Source organism: Sapajus apella, unplaced genomic scaffold (assembly GCF_009761245.1).
Source record: "Sapajus apella isolate SASKATOON/1434 unplaced genomic scaffold, GSC_monkey_1.0 scaffold23, whole genome shotgun sequence".
In the NCBI taxonomy this organism is placed as follows: domain Eukaryota; kingdom Metazoa; phylum Chordata; class Mammalia; order Primates; family Cebidae; genus Sapajus; species Sapajus apella.
Window position 1 is genome coordinate 29,095,074 of NW_022436963.1, and position 18,936 is coordinate 29,114,009.

Consider the following 18,936-nt stretch of genomic DNA (forward strand, 5'->3'; position numbering starts at 1 on the left):
ATCCTAAAACCACTACTCACTTATGCAGGGGCAGTACCCTAAATATTTGCCACACATGTCTCCAGTACTCTGTCTTGCTCTCATGGCAGTTATCATAGATCAATTAAAACCCCTTTTTCTTTCCTCTGAGTCTCTGGCATTCTCAAAACCCTAACACAGTATCTGGATAGCCAATACCAATTAGGCAGGTCTCTGTAGTGGAGTCTATTTACACTCTCTGTCTGTTAATGATTCCTCACCTTCGTTTGGTGTTTTGTCACTTACAAAGTGTTCTTACAGGCATAGTCTCATTTGGTCATCAAGCCTCTGAAGTGGGGGTTGTTATCCCTTCTTTACATGTGGGAAAATTGAGGCTTAGAGAGATTAAGTGATTTGGCCAATATCACTGAGTTAGACAGAAGATATCTGCTTACTTACTGCCTTCTCCACTGCACTGTAAAAGATCAGTAGGTAAAAATCTAGGGTGATGGGTTTCAGACCTGCCCTAATCACTTACTAACTAAAAAGAAGAAGAGATAATAACAAAATAAGAAAATATTTAATACATGTTTAGATAGTTCTCTCTACTTCTGATAAAGGAGAATTGAACAGATTTTTTTCCTAGGATGCTTTCAGCTATAATCTGTAATACACAAACTCTAAGTAAAATTTAATGGCTAAGTTTCTCAATTCCAGCATTTGTTTATTACCAGGCCACACCCTGCCTCATGGCTGCATTCCCAGTTTCTTCTGAGATCTCAGGTTTTTGAAAGTGAGAAAGAATATTAATTTTATAATTTTTGAGACTTCTATTTGTTAGCATAAAAAGCATGCTAACACTGTATAAATGATGACAAGATTTAATTTTCTGGCCTGGCTTTGCTTAATGTTAAGTTTTAATGAGTCACTTTTTCTCTCTGTTTCTCATTTTCTTTTCTGAAAAGCAGAATTATTACCTCCAAGAGATGAATCAAGTGAAGTAACATAAATGAAAATAATTTTAGGAAAATAAAATATTGTCTATGGTAAGATATTAGGGTAGCTTTATTCATTATAAATTCTGACCTGTTAATATTAGGTAGATGATGATTTAGAATGGGTCTTTAGAAGGAACATGTAAGTCATCAAATGATTCTATTCACCATCTTTGCCCTATCAATAACAATAATAATAATAATAATATTTATTGAATGCTAGCATGTACTCCACACTGTGCTAACTATAATTAGCAATTTGCCTACAGTATTGCACCTCATTCCCCCAAACATCCTACAGTGTGTTAAGTATTATTATTTCCATGTTTCGGATGAGAAAAGTGAGTCTTAGTTATGGTAAGTAACTTTCCATGCTCACAAAGTAGTGGTAAACCTAGGTTTCAAGACCATGTATGTCTAACCCCAAATTCTAGAGTAGATACTTGACAAGTTATAAAAAATGCTTAATACACCTGAGGTAAAGATACTTATTTTAAGATAGAGCAAAGCATGGTCTTGCCTATGTCCCATAGAGAGCTGTGATCATCAGATGCCAACTTTTTTCCTTTAATTTTTCTTGAAGCTGACTTTTTTCTTGCAAGTCTTCGTGTTATTCTCTTGAAAGAATTACAGGAGTCATTGGGAAGAATCCACCATTTCTAGGAGCCAGTTGTTACGAAGAACTATTTTAAGTGGTAGCAGATGGATGGGAAATTAGTATTCAAGTATTTTTCAAGGGGGACTTAGGAACAGTGGTAAGAAGAGGCCATTATTAAATGGGGGAAGGCAGGTAAAGTAAGTCTCTAAGGAGAAAAAGAAATGACAAGGATTTATATTGGCTCATATACCTTTGATTGCAGGGGATGAAAAAGAAAAAACAGTATCCACTAGGGAGTTTTTTATAAAATGAATTTATTTATTGATTTTTTTGTTTGTTTGTTTAAAAAAGCATATTACTTGAAGGGCTAGAATATTTCTTCTGAGTAGATTTTTTTGAGGAATTCAGCCACCATGTGTACTCACTTCTCTGCCTGTCAGCTCTGAGTCCTAGTTTCTTCCTCCCAGACCAGCTTATCAAAAGTACATTAGACACGGACATGGGCTCTTTGTACTCTCTGTTTTGGAGTCTTGAAACCAGAGGAAAAAAGACCCCCCTTTGTTCATGTTTGATTTTAAAAGTCTCTGATTGGCTGACTTAACTCATGTGATCCTCACTGAACCAATCACTGTGTCCTGTGAGATTAAGTGGTATGATTGGTTTCCTGTGACTTACTCCCATCTATTTGCTAGCCTTGGTGGAATGATCACTGCCATGCCCCAAAAACCAATTGAATTGAGACTTGTAGGAATAGTGGTAGTTAATGAGGAGACAGGAAGAAGAGCTTTCCAGGAAGACAGCACAGCATAGGCAAAGGCTTGGAGAAGAGAGAACCTTGGAGAAGAGAGAGAACTTTCCCTCTGAGAGCCTTGATGGGGTGAAAAGATCAATGGTGTCACATGATAAGGCTAGAGAAGAGGGTAGAGGGGAAGGCACAAAGCCATTGGATTCAGTGTCCTGCAGATGAGCAATGGGAGTTCCTTTCTAGGCACTAACACAGCAGTGACTTGGCTATTTTGATCCCATAATGTAAATCTTGTTGTTGCAGTGGAGCTCCTATTGATTGAATTTTTTAAAAAGTTGACATTGGAATAAAAATTTCCTGGTCACCCAAAAAAAAAAAAAATTGGCAGAATTCTTCTTAGCAATTGAAGCATTGCTAAGAAGATGAAAAGTGGCTTTCTGGCAAACCTGGTAATAAAGCCAAACTCATAGATGATTCATCTTTCATCTGGTTCTCTCCACTGTACCTCAAGGCAGAACTGGACCATTACAATCAGTGTCTTTTTTGTTTGTAAAGGTCCAGATAAAAGAAGATAATACCTTTATTTTCAGAAAGATAGATCCATTCATTAGAGACCAACAGACCAAATGCTTTTGTTACTGGTTTCACAGGAGCATTAGGAAGATGCAGGGAAGTGGGGGAAAAGCATCTTGGGCCGTAATAAAAACTGGTAAAAACTGGTATTTTCTTTTTCTTTCTTTCTTTCCTTTTTTTTTTTTTTTTTTTTTTTTTTTTGATAGAGTCTCTGTCACCCAGGCTGGAGTGCAATGGTGATCCCAGCTCGCTGCAACCTCCACCTCCCCAGTTAAAGCAATTCTCCTGCCTCAGCCTCCCAAGTAGCTGGGATTATAAATGCCCGCCACCACGCCTGGCTAATTTTTTGTATTTTTAGTAGAGATGGGGTTTCTCCATGTTGGCCAGGCTGGTGACGAACTCCTACCTCAGGTGATCACCCACCTCCGCCTCTCATAATGCTGGCATTACAAGCATCGGCCACCAAGCCCTGCCAAAAATTGTTATTTTCTTAGCACGTTTGATGAAGGGTTAATTTGTGCTCAGGATTTAAATGTTAATTGTCTGAATTGTAGATTGCAACTTTAATTAAAGAGTATGTAGGATTGGTTAATAATCTGGTGAAAAGGCTGTGTATTGTTAACTTGTGTGGGAGTTGATTGTATTACTTGAAAGCTTGCTCAGTTAGTCATATTACTGCTTGAAGCCTTAAAAAAGTAAATAATTAGAGTTTAATTGACATTTTCCACCATTCAAAACTTTTTCATTATTCCTGAGAATCCGTTTTAGTTCCCTTATTGAATCTTCTTTTTTTCTTTCTTCACAGAAACTGCTTAGCTTAAAGTAATAAGACAGATTTTGATTATGCTGCAATAAAAAGTGAAATTTCTATTTATTACGATTTGTCCAGTCTTTTCCTAGGAAACATCTTTAAGTGCTGATGGAATGAGTGACACATGCAGTTCATTCTCAATACTCCTGAATATAGCCATGAGGTTAGATACTGTGGCAAAAAAAAAAAAAATTTTCCTGATCCTACCACAGTCCTCTTCAACCATAGGCTTGGCACATAAGTCAGGATAATCAGCTCCAGGATGCCACATCATTGGTTTAGTTAAGCTGAAGGTTTCAGTTGCAGTGGTTTCTGGCCTAGGAAAAGAAAATTTTGTCATGGTCACAAGAGATGTCTGTTTTGATCCCAAATCTAATTCCACTGATACTCTTTGTAGTCTTGGAATAGCTTATGTAATTTTCTGTATCTCACTTTCCCTGTCTTTCCAATGGAACTAATCCTTATTCTACTTATTTCTAAAAATTGTCAGAGGCACCAAATGAGATAATGGATATAAAAGTGTTTTGAAAATGTTTTGATACCCAATATTGACAAGTGTCTTTTTAAAATAAAGAACCAGTCCCTCCAAAAAAAAAAAAAAAAAGAAAAGAAAGAAAGAAAATGTAAAGAATTAGGCAAGTTGTGTTTCTGCCGATGTACTTATAAGATGGAGGCTTACTTAAGGAAAATGAAAATATCTGGCTCACTGGATCTAGTTTAACTTTCCTTGTGCATGGAGGTGTCTTATTCAGTCCAGGTGTTCCTGTCACCTTTGAGTAACTGTGATCTGACCAGTGGCCAGGCCATACTGGTGTCGTCTGGTAACTCTGGTTTTCATCAACATGTCATTAGTGCAAGTCATGTCAGCTGGACTAATTTCACCACTGCGTCATTTCCTTCCTGCTTTTACTGAGTCCTTCTCATTCTTGGCCAATCAGTCATATTTTCTTTCTGCCACTTAGTAAATGCAGCAAAACTGCACCAGAGAGTCAGAAATAAATGGAAAGGAAAGGATTTTTTAATGAAAGGGGCTCAGGTATTGTGATTTAAAACATATATTTTGGTAGTACAGCCTGTTTGTTTGTTTGTTTGTTTCCCTCCTCTGATTTCAGTGGATTTCATTTACCATCAATGGTCTGATGAAAAGATTGTACTTTCTTATTTGCAGGTGACGTCTTTCTCAACTAACACTTTGGGCCTGGAGTTCAGTAATAATACTGTTGCTCCAAGAAACTTGTGGCATTTGGAATTTCACTTCAGTTCAACTAATGTTTACTAATTTGACTTCACAAAAGTAAAGTGTTATGTTCTCTGGCCGTATGTATTCTTGTCCACAAGCAGTATTCAAACCTGGAAGACGGAGAAGAGATGAGCAACTAAACTATTCTAATACAGTAACAAACAAATTTCGATGTGTGAAATAATGTGCTGGTTGCTATGAGGCAGAAAAGAAACAGACACTTATTTTGTTCTTGAGGAGAGATCACATGTAATTTTCCTGTTCAGAAAATGGCTCTTTGCAAAAGATAGTGGCTGAGATAAGTAAAAGAGGGGAAACATGTCCTGAGAAGAGAGTGTATAAGCCTAGTCAGAGGGCCTGAAAAGCACCCAGCAAACGAGGGATCAGTGACTATTTTTCCACTTTACCTTAAGCAACCCTTCTTAGCAGTATAAACCTTTCTTAAAATACAATTTTGTGGGGAAGTGCAAATTTCAAAAACAGAGCTTTCTGCTTAAAGCCCAGATGGACGGGCACAGCCCTCCCACTGTGTCTTCTCTTTGCATCTGAAAGTGACCCCTGAAGGAATACTATGTATTGTAGGAATCCATTAATCAAAGATACCTCTCCTCAGCCTCCCTAAAGTTTTGCAGCTCCTAGCTTGAGGGATCTTCCCCTAGAGTATACATTTACGAAGAGTAAAGAGTAGAAAGCTAAAACTAAATAACTTGGGGTCCTGTTATGGAAGGATTTGAATGTGAGCTGGATGCATTTTACTTAATCCAAGAGGCAGTGAGACTCACAGTATTTGTGTGGGAAGGAGGGACCTGACTCAAAGCTGCCCTTTGGTAGGATTAATCTGGCAGTGTTGTGTGGGTTGACCTGGAGTGGCACTGAGCCTGACGTAGACAAAATAGCAGGATGTTCTTAGGCCAGTGACAGGTGATGGTGAGACAAAAAAAAACCTCTATGGAATTCAAATCCACAGGACTGGGATGCTGATTCTCTCACCAGCAATGGGACCCTCACTCCTTCCTAGAGAGAACCTGGGATCAACCGTGTGGGGCATAAGTGTGTAGCTGAACGAGTTTTATCATCTGATTTTGTTCTATTTTCCTGCTACTTGAAAAAAAGGCATATTCTTTCCGGAACTGGGCATTGAACTTTGATAGGTATCTCTTTAGCTTTTATGTGATTTCTACATTATCTGAAGTATTTTGTACTTGGCTATCAAAGGGTATCCGTACTTTAAGGATTAACACATTTAAAATGAACTTTGCGTGTTTGAGCTCTTTGTAAAATATGGTGATACCTTTGATTTCTTACAATACTAAATTTTTAACAAATAGCTGAAAGAAACATTCTTTATCCCCCATGAACAGTGTTTCCATCTGCCCATTATGTCCACTGCAGCTGCATCTCTCTGCCGTGGCTTTACTGGTTTGATGGTTTGACCCCAACGAACAGACTGGGCCATGTTTTTTGTTTTGTTTTGTTTTTTTGAGACATAGTCTCCTTCTGTCGGCCATGCTGGAGTATAGTGGCATGATTATGGCTTACTGCAGCCTTGACCTCCTGGGCTCAAGGGATCCTCCTACCTCAGACTCTCCAACCTCCTGAGTAGCTGGGACTACAGGTGTGAACCACCATGCCCAATTAATTTTTTATTTTTGTAGAGATGTGGTCTTGCTATGTTGCCCAGGCTGGTCTGGGCCATTCTTTGTCACAATCAGGCACGGGTCTAATGTCAGTTCTGTATGGTTTTAGCACGCTACTTTTATCCCATCAGAATACTCAGATTAGCTTATATTTGTTTTCTTTAGTACCATTCTCATACCAACAAAAGTACGCAACTAAGGGTCAATTCCATGTATTTGTCTTTGTGTCTGTATCCTAAAGCAGGGGCCACAACCTAAATTGCCTACTGAGTCATATAGGACTGGTAGAGAATGGTAGGGAATGGTAGAGGCTGTGGCAAACTGGAGACTGAGTGCCTGTTCCTCAGTGGAAAGCTGCTATTCACTTCTGGCAATCATTTGCCTGATGGAATGAGAACCTAATGTATTCAAATCTTGTAAACAGTGTTTCTCAAAGCGTGGTTTTCAGGCCAACAGCATCAACAGTATCTAGAAACTTAAAATTCTCGTCTCTCCCTGTTCCACCTCCGGAATAAGAAACTCCAAGAGTGACACCCAGGCTTTTGTGTTATAACAAGCCCTTCCAGTGAGTGTGAAGCTTGCTCAAATTTGGGAACCACTTGTTAGAGTGGACATTGTGTTGTATCACTCAGATTGCTTTTGATTACTCATATTTGAGGACTATGTTTGCTTCAAGAAAAGCCTAATATCAAGGCCAAGTGCAGTGGCTCACCCTGTAATCCCAGTACTTTGGAAGACCAAACTAGGCAGATCATTTGAGGTCAGGAGTTTGAGACCAGCTTGGCCAACCCCATCTCTACCAAAAAATACAAAAATTAGCCAGGTATGGTGGTGCATGACTGTAGTCCTAGCTACTCAAGAGGCCGAGGTGGGAAAATCACTTGAACCCAGGTGGCGGAGGCTGGGCCACTGTACTCCAGCCTGAGTAACAGAGTGAGGCCCTGTCTTAAAAAAAGACAAGATAAAGAAAGAAAGAGAGAGAAAAGAAAAGGAGGGAAGAAAGGAAGGAAGGACGAAAGACCCACTATCAAGATGTTTATTTGATTTTAAGGTTTTTAAATTATTTATTTTTTAACTGACAAATAAAAATTGTATATATTTATATACAACATTTCAAAATACGTCTCATTGTGGAGTGGCTAAATCAAGCTCATTAACATATTCATTACCTCACATGCCAGTTTTTCTATGGCAAGTACTTTGAAAATTTACCCTCAGTAATTTTAAAGAATAGAATACGTTGTTACTAACTATACTTACTTACGATGTTTTGCAATAGCTCTCTTGAACTTATTCCTTCTGTCTGACTGAAATTATTTATTCTTTGACCAACATTTCTCCAGCCTCCCTGCTCCCCGGCTTCTGGTAATCATGATTCTATTCTCTATGTGTTCAATGTTTTTTGATTCCACATATAAGTGAGATCATGCACTGTTTATCTTTCTCTGCCTGGCGTACTTCACTTAGCATAATGTCCTCAGATTCATCCATGTTGTCGCAAATAACAGGATTTTATTATTTTTATGGCTAGATACCATTCCATTGTGTATATATATCACATTTTCTTCATTCATTCATCCACTGATGGACACTTAGGTTGATTCCATACCTTGGCTATTGTGAATAGTGCCACAATAAACATGAACATGCAGATATCTCTTCATTTCATTGCCTTTGGATTTTCAGTTTTATAACATAGGGAAACTATAAAGGACATATCCACTTGTGAGTCTTCGTCTGTTTTGTGCACTGTGACAACTTTTCAGCCTCCACCCAGATCCAAACATGCTAACAAAAAGGATGCTTTCCTGTTTGTTTGTTTGCTTGCTTTGAAATGACTTCTTCCCTTGGAGGATGCAAAGTTTACTGACTCCGGATCTAGGCAATATTTCTCAAACTTTCTCACTGATACAGTTCTGAGAACAGAGGAGAGACAGGGAATCCAGAATTATATCCTGAAGCCACTGACTGCAAGTATAAGATTTTGTTGAAGCCTTTCCATTTACTTTTGAAAATCATGTAAGTTGTATGTCCTATTTTGTCATATGATCATATTTGGCTTATTGTCTAAACAATGAGTTAAATTACTTTCAAGTTAAATTAATTAACTTCCACCCACAAGTTCTTAAAGAACATCTATACCCTAGAAAAATGCCCAATTTACCCCCAAAAATAGAGGCAAGAAAATAAGAAGTTACACATAAGAGGGGGATGTTGTAAGTCATACTCGAACATATTCAAGAGCTTTATAAGTGACCAGAAAACTCACCTTTTGCCATCTTCTTTTCCACACTTCCACTGCCGCATCTGAGTAAATAGTATGTACTAAAAATATCTCAAACAAAGCAAGTAGTCCCTTAGCTGGAAGGCTTATTTTTAGAAATGCCTGGCACAAGGTTGGATTAGATTTAGTACTAGGTCTTATCTAATCCTTGTCTCATATGGGCACCATTTCATTTCTCCAAAATCAGTACTGCGAAATGATGAAAAGCTTTCACTTTATGTGCCAACACAAATTGATTGGAGGTAATTGCCTGAAACACTGTATTGAGAATGATTCTCAGTCTGTGTCTGGCAGAGTCCATTATAAATGTCAGCCACAGGTGTAGGAGTGGCAACTGGTGGTCCAAGTCACAGATGTATGTCATCCCTGCTCTACTCAGCACTAATAAAAGTGAAAACAGTGCCTGGACCTTGAATGGTCCTGCTCATTGCTTGGGACCTGTCTAAACCAAGTTCTCTGGACCACAGAGTATTCATAATAAGGGGTCTTGACAGCTACAGTCATGATTTCAGCAACCTAAGCTGCCAAGGGTCATTACCATCATTATAGGTTTAAATACTCATTCGTCTGTCTTCTAATTAATAAAGGTACAATATCTCTCCCATTTCCATCCCTTCAGATCTCAGCTCCTCTCAGACACTTCCGCTCAACTCTTGTTTCCCAAAGTATTGTTCACTAGATGACAGCTCACATGTAACTTTATATTTATCATTTTGTGTCTTAGTATAATTAGAAATGTCATCCATAGGCTCACAGATCCTTCATGTGACATGAGTGGTTTTGGGTTCTTCTGAAACCAAACACTCTTGCCTTCTCCTGCTACCTGTTTATTGTGCACAATCGTCAGTACTATTTAGTTCTTGCAGTTCATGGTATAATTCTTACTTTCTTTGGGAGTTTTTTAGGTTGCTCACAATTTATAACCTTTTCCTTTCACAAAGGTCGGAGAAAGACAATGTACCTATCCATTTACGAGAATATAACTTTTGTTGAAAAAAATGCCAAAAGAAATTAATATGTTCAGTGATCAGTGAACCTCTTGGCTTAGGCAGGGAAGGTGTTCTTTTTATTATCCTATTTTTCAGATGAGAAAACTGAGGAATAAAAATTACTTTCCAGCTGATTAAGTACCAATGCTGAGACTCAATTCATGTCTCTTGACACCAATTGCAGAGATCTTTCTGTAGACTTATGCCATTTTTCCCTTTGCTCAGCACACTGGTAACTGATTCTGACCCCTGTCTTCGTGACTGCTCTCCAGCACTTGCCAGCGTAGCTCTCCATCCCAGCACTGAGCTCAGTGCTTTCGCAAACAAGTGATGCTTGGTAAATATTTGACCAACAAATGAACCAATGAATACATTCGTTTTACCCATTTCATTTGTAGAAATCAGTTAAAATACACTTTTCACATCTACTTTCTTAGAATTATATATCTATTTAAATTCAACCTCACAAACACTGTGTAAAAAATAGGATACATACTGATAAAACTATCTAAAGATAAGGAGACTCTATCATGCCGTTAAAATAATTTATTAAAGCCAAAATTTGTTATAATGCAAAGACTTATCCATGTCTCCTGACTGTTAACTCTAATGTCTTCTTTCTACAAAACATAACACAGCTTAAATCAATAAGAATGTGTGTGTGTGCACACGTGTGTGTTCTAGTTCTCGACCTTGTCAATGACTACCCATGTGATTCCTAGCAAATTACTGGGTTTCCTTGGATCTTGCTTTCCTTATTTGTCAAATGAGTATGTTGGATTTGATGATATACATATAGAATGTATGGACTTGTGAAAGAGACTGAGACATCACTTAATCCCACTCCCTCAATTTATAGATAAGGAAAACTGATTGCCTCTGGCTCCAAAATACATTTTTAGAGGAACATATGGCTTCCTAACAGAACCAGCTTTTCTGAATACTGAGGCTGCCCCAGAGTCCCATCCCTGCCACTTGTCAACTGTGTGATAATGATCCACTCATATGGTTTCTCTAGACTTCAGTTTTCTGATATGTGAAATTGAAGAAGTTAGACTAAGAGCCCTTTCAAGTTTAAACTTTGAGGTTAAAAAAGGCATCTTTGAAAACTGACATCTTTGCCACTACTGGGATATGACTCAGAATGTAATGAAGCATAATATAGCTCTAGAAATAAATTGATGTCAAGAACAATTAAAGAGCAACCATCCAGAGAATTCTGATTGATCATTTGAGTAATTTGTTCAATGAGTACCTGGATTTGAAAATTTCTTGACTGGTGTCTTCTTTTAAAAATAACAGCCATACATCATTTGTTGTTGGCTTAGAGATACAGAAGAAGGAACCAATTAAGAAAGTTTCAGAGTTAATTTCCAATAGATTTGGATGCTGCAAACCAAAAGAAAAAACATTGCTAGGTCTTTCTTCTTTAATGAGCATTGCAATACAGCTAGTCTCGGTATTTTTCAATTGAGCACCAGAAGTTTCACAATCTATTTAATACATTGCATTCCAAGTATCTATTTACTCAGTTGTTACAAATTGCCAATGGGACAGAAACTGTCTGTCACTTCCAGAGCAATTAGTGTGTGAAAACTTATCAAAAGAAATCTGTCAAGTTTGAGTAAGTATAAATATTGCATCAAAGTCTCCAAGGAAATCAAACTGAGTGGGATACACTTTTGCGACTTGCAGCACATAAAAGTTTATTTTGTTTTATTTACTTGGCTTTATTTTTCAGAATGTTGATAGTGCTTCATGTAACCCAATGGATTAATGTTTTGCTCTGGTAAAAATAGATTTTGGTTCTTAAGGGAAATCTCAATTGTCTGTTGAGCGATATAACAATACCATATCTCGGTTTCAAATGTCAAGAGCTCTTACTTTTTCCTAGATTGGACACTGTAATGAGAGTTTAGCTAGAATGAGTACATTACAGTCTGCCTCACCCCTTTTTGGTGCTTCAACCTTACCCTTTCTGGACCTCAGAATTTTCTTATCTTTAAAATGAAGAAATAGGACAAGTGATCTGTTGGGAATGTTTTAGTTTTACTACACCTTTTGCCTGCTTTGATGTCTACATTCTTATTACATTATATTCCTCCTGCTCCTTCCTGATTGCCCTGAAGACATAAACAAATAAAAATATAATATTCCAGGTGGTGATATTTGCTTGTGAAGAAAACTAAGTTAATATCTTGGTAAGAGATTTCCCGTTTTAGGAGCTTAGTACTTAGCTCAACATGTTCTCACTAGTACACCAGCCAAGACTTTTCTGTGGACCTTTCCACTTCAGGACTCCACAGTATTTACAAACGTCAGATGTTGAACCATGTTAGTTAGGTTCCTTTGCACCTTCTATTTGAGGCTCTTCTTGGCAACTGTGATTTCTTTTTTTTTTTTTTTCAGCATAAAAAATGGTTATAGTGGTTATGTTGTTATTACAATTTGGGAAACATTACAACTTTAGTTCAATGTTTTGTCATTGTTTTCTGTTGTTCTATTTAATGTTAATGATTTTGCAGAAACTCAAGTAATACAGTTAATAATCCTTATATTCTACTTATTGTTTTTTGAATAGAACTAATTGAATTGATATAGCGTTTCCCAAACTAGATTTCTTGAGCTATGGGGGTTATGTGGTTGTGGTGGTGGTAATTCCATGAGCAAATAAGTTTGGATGCTTAAACACTAAGGAATGTCAAGGATACTGGCATGATAAAATTTCTTGCCAGTCCTAGACGAAAAAAAATTAAAAATCTGTTTTACTTTGTTTAATCAGTACTTCTCAAAGTAATTTGATCATGCAACCCTTTGAGTTTTAGGGAGGTAGGAATAGAAAACAAAGAATTAATCATCAATGACCACTGTTGAGGAAATGCTGCAGTAGACACTTCCAGTTGTTTGCCTCTCCCACTAAGTTACTTAAGTCACAAAAGCAGTGAAACCAAATGAATCAACTTATCTTTAATTAGATCAAATGGCATGTTAATTGAATTTTTTTAAAGTTTTACTTTTATAATGATTAACCTGGTGAAGTGCAACACCAGTAATAACTAATATCTGTATAGTCCTTTAGAGAATTCAGAGTAGTTTCACATAATCAGATCCTCACCACATACCTGCCTCACATTTAAAATTGTCCTCATTTTATGGACCAGGAAGCTGAAAATGAAGTTTAAATGGCTTCCCTTATGTAACACAGGTTTGAACTTTAGTCTTACTCTGTTGTTGTTGTTGTTCCTCTCCGAATAGAAAAATAATGAAGCAGATGCCATTTTCCCAATATCAACTTTCTAGTTGTAAATGAGCCTCCCGCAGAATTCAGAGAAGCCACTACCAAGAGTTCTGAAATATATTGCAGGGAAAAAAATAATAATTTTCTGTATTTGATTCCAACTCTCCCTGGAGAATTGTGGGTTAATATTGTGCTGGTAAATTACATTCTAACTTCCATCATGTGACTTTGGAGATGCTAATTTATACTTAAAACTCTCTTATAACTAACTAATTAGAGGATAGACAGTCTTCTCATTTTGCATAGGAGAAAGTTGAGGTGCTGCGAGATTACTAGGTTTGCTTTAAACTCACCCATTGAGTATGTAAGGAGTACATTGCTATGCTGTTTGTTAAAAGCCTGCCATACAGGATAGTACTTCACAATGTATTATAGGGGCTCATCCTCCCCAAGATTTTAGTTTCTTGAGGAAGTAACTAGCTATCTGGGAAGCACTTGTTTATTTACACAGAGTATCCTCTTGACATCAGCATGGGGTTACTTATAATTACATGCACATGCGTAAATAAAATGATTAGCCATTCTCATATAAACATAATTATATCTTTCTAAAATAATGCATGTGGAAATGTTATAATCCAATGATAAAGGGAAAGCAATCTGCATGACCCCTCCTTTGTGTGTAAACAGGAATTATTAAGGCAGAATATGTCTCCTGTTGCACATTCAGTTGTTGAGGTCAAGTACAATTGGGACACATTGAAGGATTAAAGTACAAAAAATGCCTTTTACAGTAATTAGTGTTCTCTCTACAAAGCTGAAGTGACCTTTCTGCTATTTTCCAAGGACACTTGATGCATTTAGACTTTAGCTTGGGATCATATGAAAAAGTGACATATAAGAACTCAGCCAACTAGCCCTGAAACCAGAGGCCCCATTGCATTTACTTGTTCCCTCACCCTCCCTTCAACAAAGTAATTTTTAAAGATAAAGTGGGACATGTTGGCTAATCAGTGCCAGTAGCTAGTGTATCACTTCTCCAGCTTGGACAAATCTGGAAATTACACTTTAAAGAGAGGAATCATGGAATGCCTGGAGCTGAAGCAGTTTGATTTCCTCGGAGCACAATAGTTCACTGCAGCAAATCACTTAAACTCACTGTCATTTAGCGGTCTTCTCTGAAATGGAAGCATGGGCTCATGTGGTCCTTCATAAAACATTTACCTAAATCTGATAAAAATTAGAACTTTCAGAGGAACATTTTCAGATACAACTGCCTATTAAATTCATCCCACTGACATTACGGGAAAAGTGTCGTAAAAATATTGTTCTTTAATCACTACTTCATATCCACTCCCTCATGGATATAACAATTTTTTTCTATTTTTAAAAAATATTTTATTGCACTTTAGGTTCTGGGGTACCTGTACAGAATATGCAGGATTGTTGCATAGGTACATAAATGGCAATACGGTTTACCGACTCCATCTTTGTCACCTATATCTGGAATTTCTCCCCATGTTATCCCTCCCCAACTCCCTACCTCCCACTGTCCCTCCCCTATTCCCCCCCAACAGACCCCAGTGTGTGATGCTCCCCTCCCTGTGTCCATGTGCTCTCATTGTTCAACAATAATTTTTTTTTAAATACAGATGTGTATTTGTGGAATCGGTCAACTAGTCAGTCAGTGTGTACTTAATGAGTATTTGCCACATATTAAACTGCTGTCTTACTAAAATGATGGAAAAGTGTTCAACCTCACAAGTGAAAAGAAAGAATTTGAGTTGATGGTAGGAGGCATTGGGAGAAGACTGCTTTAAGACTCAGAAATTATTCTGTTGCTAATCAGGGCTAAGAGTTTGGATAAGTTACTCTGTTCCTCTGTGCCAGTTTCTCACTTAATGGAAAGAAAACTATCAAATGTATTAGGAATCATAAACTGCTATGCAAGTATGTGGCATTATGATGTAATATAATGAATGCTATCTATAAAATGAAAGAAATGATCCAAGTAGTTTCCACGGTAGCTTCCAGCATTACTGTATCAAGATTATAGATACCTTGAGTCTGTAATTTGAGCATTACTCAATACATGTTGCATAGGGCCTGACATATGGTTAGCAAACTGTAAATGCTTAGCCCTTGACTTAAAGAGATTGGACATCACTTAATCAACTATCAGTGTATCTTCTAGTTCGCTGGAAATAAAACCTTATTGACTGATAGTAGAAAGGCTGGTAAAATACCATAGGGGACTGTGATTACTTTCTATCTCTATTTAGAATGCTGAAAAAAAGGTGATTTTAGCAGGCTGAAAAAGAGTATATAAATTTTTTAACCTGATCATTTCTTTCATGAAAACAGTAGGGTTCCAGTGCCAAAAGACATACTTGTAATGAAGATTTTTTTTTACTTTCAGAGCTGAGTTATGCCTGGATCTTCAACGAATACCCGTCCTATCAGGATAATCGCCGCTTTGTTTCTCAGGAGACTGGGAATCTGTATATTGCCAAAGTAGAAAAATCAGATGTTGGGAATTATACCTGTGTGGTTACCAATACTGTGACAAACCACAAGGTCCTGGGGCCACCTACACCACTAATATTAAGAAACGATGGTGAGTTTTCTAAGTAATTTTATTAATTCTGTTTTTTGCAATCACAGGCTGAACGTGGAAGGGTGTTATGTTATTGGCACACAAAGCTTTATTGTCTAAATTAAACGTAAGAATAGTTTAATGCTGTCTATATTTGGTACCCATATTTTCTCCACTTATGTAAGAAATAAATCCATGAATTCATTTTGGAAAACTAATTAGAAATCTAATTGCTAATCTCAACAGCAATAGAATGAGGATTTAGGTGAATATAAATAACAAAGGAAGATATTTCTTGTTTCTCTCTCACTTAAACTGTATACACAGTCAGAATGAAGTGAAAGGTTGAACAATTAGCTCATTAATCAATTCTATGTAATTTAGTATTCTGTGCCAATTATCCAAATAACCTCTGGATTTACAATACTACAGGCATAGTTCCCACCACAGTGAAATATAGACGTAACAATGCTTATTTGAGACAGTTTTAATTCCCCACACTATTAGAATATTTCAAGAAAATATATGACATTTATATACTCTTAATTACCTAAATGACTTAACAATGTGTAGTAAAAATCACCACGTACTTTGCAAAGACAGTTGTGTATGCCAAACTCTAGGAGTATCATGCCCTTTCCCACAATGGGTTTTTATATATGCTGTTCCCTCTTCTTGAAATGCTCCTCCTTTCCTTAGTCCCATCCTCTCAGCCTCTCGCTTGGAAACTGTTGCTGATTCCTCCTGTTTTTTCAAAGTTATCACTCTTTCCAGGAAGTCATTTCTGCTTGCCCACCCTGCCACCCAACCATGCTGAGTCAGGTACCTTCTGTATCAAGTCTATGCCCATACCCCTCAAGATCTCAGAATTCTGCATCACAATTGCCTGTGTGCTTCACTGTCTGTCTTACTAGCAATTTGCCTTTTTAAAAGCACATTTAGTACCTTATTCACAGCCACCTCTGCTGTACCAGTTTAGCACCTGGTACATCGAAGATTCTCAATAAATATTTGTTGAATAAATTAAAACAAAGACATATGCCCTTCAACAAGGTCTGATATCATGATTTATGCAGTCATAATGGACATATTCAGGTTTCTATTCTTTTTAATTCTCTTTCCTGTCTAGTACACATTCAGATCTTCCATTATGAACAGGAATGACTAGACCCATCACACAAGTGAGGATACTATCATCCAAAAACATTAATAGCAAACATCTATTTGACACTTAATATGTGCTTACTCGCTGTGCACAGAACTGTATGTGAATTATCTCATTTAAATCTCAAGTATCTATATTATAAACATTCACTTTTGCAGATGGGGAAACTGGGCTCAGCCACATTTGTTAAAAATAAGGATTTAATGGTTCCAAGATTTTTAAGCCAGCACCCATCTCTTACTGACTTCAGAGCCTGATATCTTAAACTCTCACAATGTTTCCTTGCATTATACTGTAACACCTCTTACCTGAATTTATACAGTAAAAACTTGACAAATGCAAAACTGGAACTCCGATTTCTACCCCCCAAGTTGGTTGCTCTTTCCCTCTGTTTTGTCAGTGGACTTTGTGTCCAAGTGAGGCTCTGAACTTGAACCTTCCAGAAGAATATTTACAGACTAAGCAACTCTGAAGAGAGGGTCTGAGCATCCTTACTACATAGACTGTGAAATTTTCAGCAAATAATTTAGATTTTAACCATTCATTTATTCATTCATTTAACATGCATTTATTTAAAACTTGCTGTGTGACAGTCACTATGCTGAGTGCTGGTGAACAGGAGGCACTTACATTCTTCTTCGGGATGCAGACACAAAGAAACATAAACAAAAAAATTCTATTATTTTATATAGCAATAAACCAGTAGGATAAAATAGCAGCTCTGTGGCAGGGATGTCCACTTTAGACAGCCATGGAAAGCCTTTCTAAGGAGAGAACATGTGAGCTGAGACCTGAATAGCAAGAAGTCAGACCTCTTAAGATCAGGGAATGGAGCTTTCCAGGCTGAGTTAACATCACATGCAAAGGCCCTGAGGCCTGAAAAAAAGCACTCAGCATGTTCAGGGAATACAAAGAATGTGAGCATGGTTGGAGCATAGTTAGCAGGGTGGAGGGTGGATAGAATTAAGGTTAAAAGAGATTCCAGGGCCAGGACAGGGAGGCCATAGAGAAATTACCAGATTTTACTTTGAGTGCAGTGAGAAGCTGTTAGAGAATTGTATACAAGAGTGATTTATGTTTTTAAGAAGACTTCCTAGCTACTATATGGAAAATGGAGTTTCAGAAAACAAGAGTGAAAACTGGAAGTCCAATCAGAATACTACTACAGTTATTCAGTTGGGAATGATGATGGGTTAAACTGGGGAGTAACAGCAGAGAAGGAGAGAAATTGATTCAGGATATAGTTTGCCTGTAAAGCTGCCAGAACCTGCTCATTCCTTAAATGTGGGAAATAGTCAAAGAGGAAATCAAGGATGACACATAGGTTTTTGGCATAGCAACTGAGTATATGGGAAATGGTTTTACTGTACAGGTTTGTAAGGGGAAAATCAAAAATACTATTTTAAACAATTATTTGTAAAACCAAATACATAACTTCTCCCTTGGCAACAGGAAGAATTATTTGTTTTGTGCTTTCTTAGCCATCTTTCTATCATAACATTCATCTGGTATTTTCATCTTTGTCAGCTTGCTTTCCCCACCCCACTCACATTATGATCAAGAAAAGATCATCATTTTCATCTGACTATGTACTGCATTCCAGCAGAGTGCTTGCCACATGGCAAATGTTAAATTAATATGTTGGATTAAGCTGCATTATATTAAATAAAACTGAAAACTCTTATCAGCTTAAAGAGAAAAGTAGACTAGGTACTAGCTCTGTCAAAAGCTATCAGTTCTATATCTCTCCAGACTGACAGATGAAGAAACTTTTGAAAGATATGCTCCAGTGGCATTTTGTAAGAAATCACTTAAAAATACAGACCCTCTGGCTTCTACCCAAAGTTCACTTATTCACTTATTCCATATCTGTTCTGTGGTATTATCTGTTTTGGTCTGTCAAGTTATAGATGTAATTACATATTGACTTTGATATACTATCATATAGCCAGGGACAGACGCCACACAGAACTGCTTCTTCAAAAAACAAGAAACGAACATTCAGGAACACAAGCACTACAGAATCATCATGTACACTTCAAACTGGCAACAACGCTGCCTTTCCCCTGGCTTTTAGATTCACCTTCATTTATCTAATATATCTTCA

General features: G+C 37.3%; 1 protein-coding gene across 5 annotated transcripts in view; it reads left to right on the forward strand.

The window, feature by feature from the left end:
- Window positions 1-18,936, forward strand: part of CNTN4 (contactin 4) — a 969,481-nt gene that overhangs the window by 754,471 nt on the left and 196,074 nt on the right. For all 5 annotated transcript variants that reach the window (XM_032289676.1, XM_032289672.1, XM_032289675.1 and 2 more), the window contains one exon: window positions 15,488-15,685. In XM_032289676.1, coding sequence (XP_032145567.1) covers window positions 15,488-15,685 — 198 coding nt within the window. The remainder of the gene's footprint in view (window positions 1-15,487; window positions 15,686-18,936) is intronic.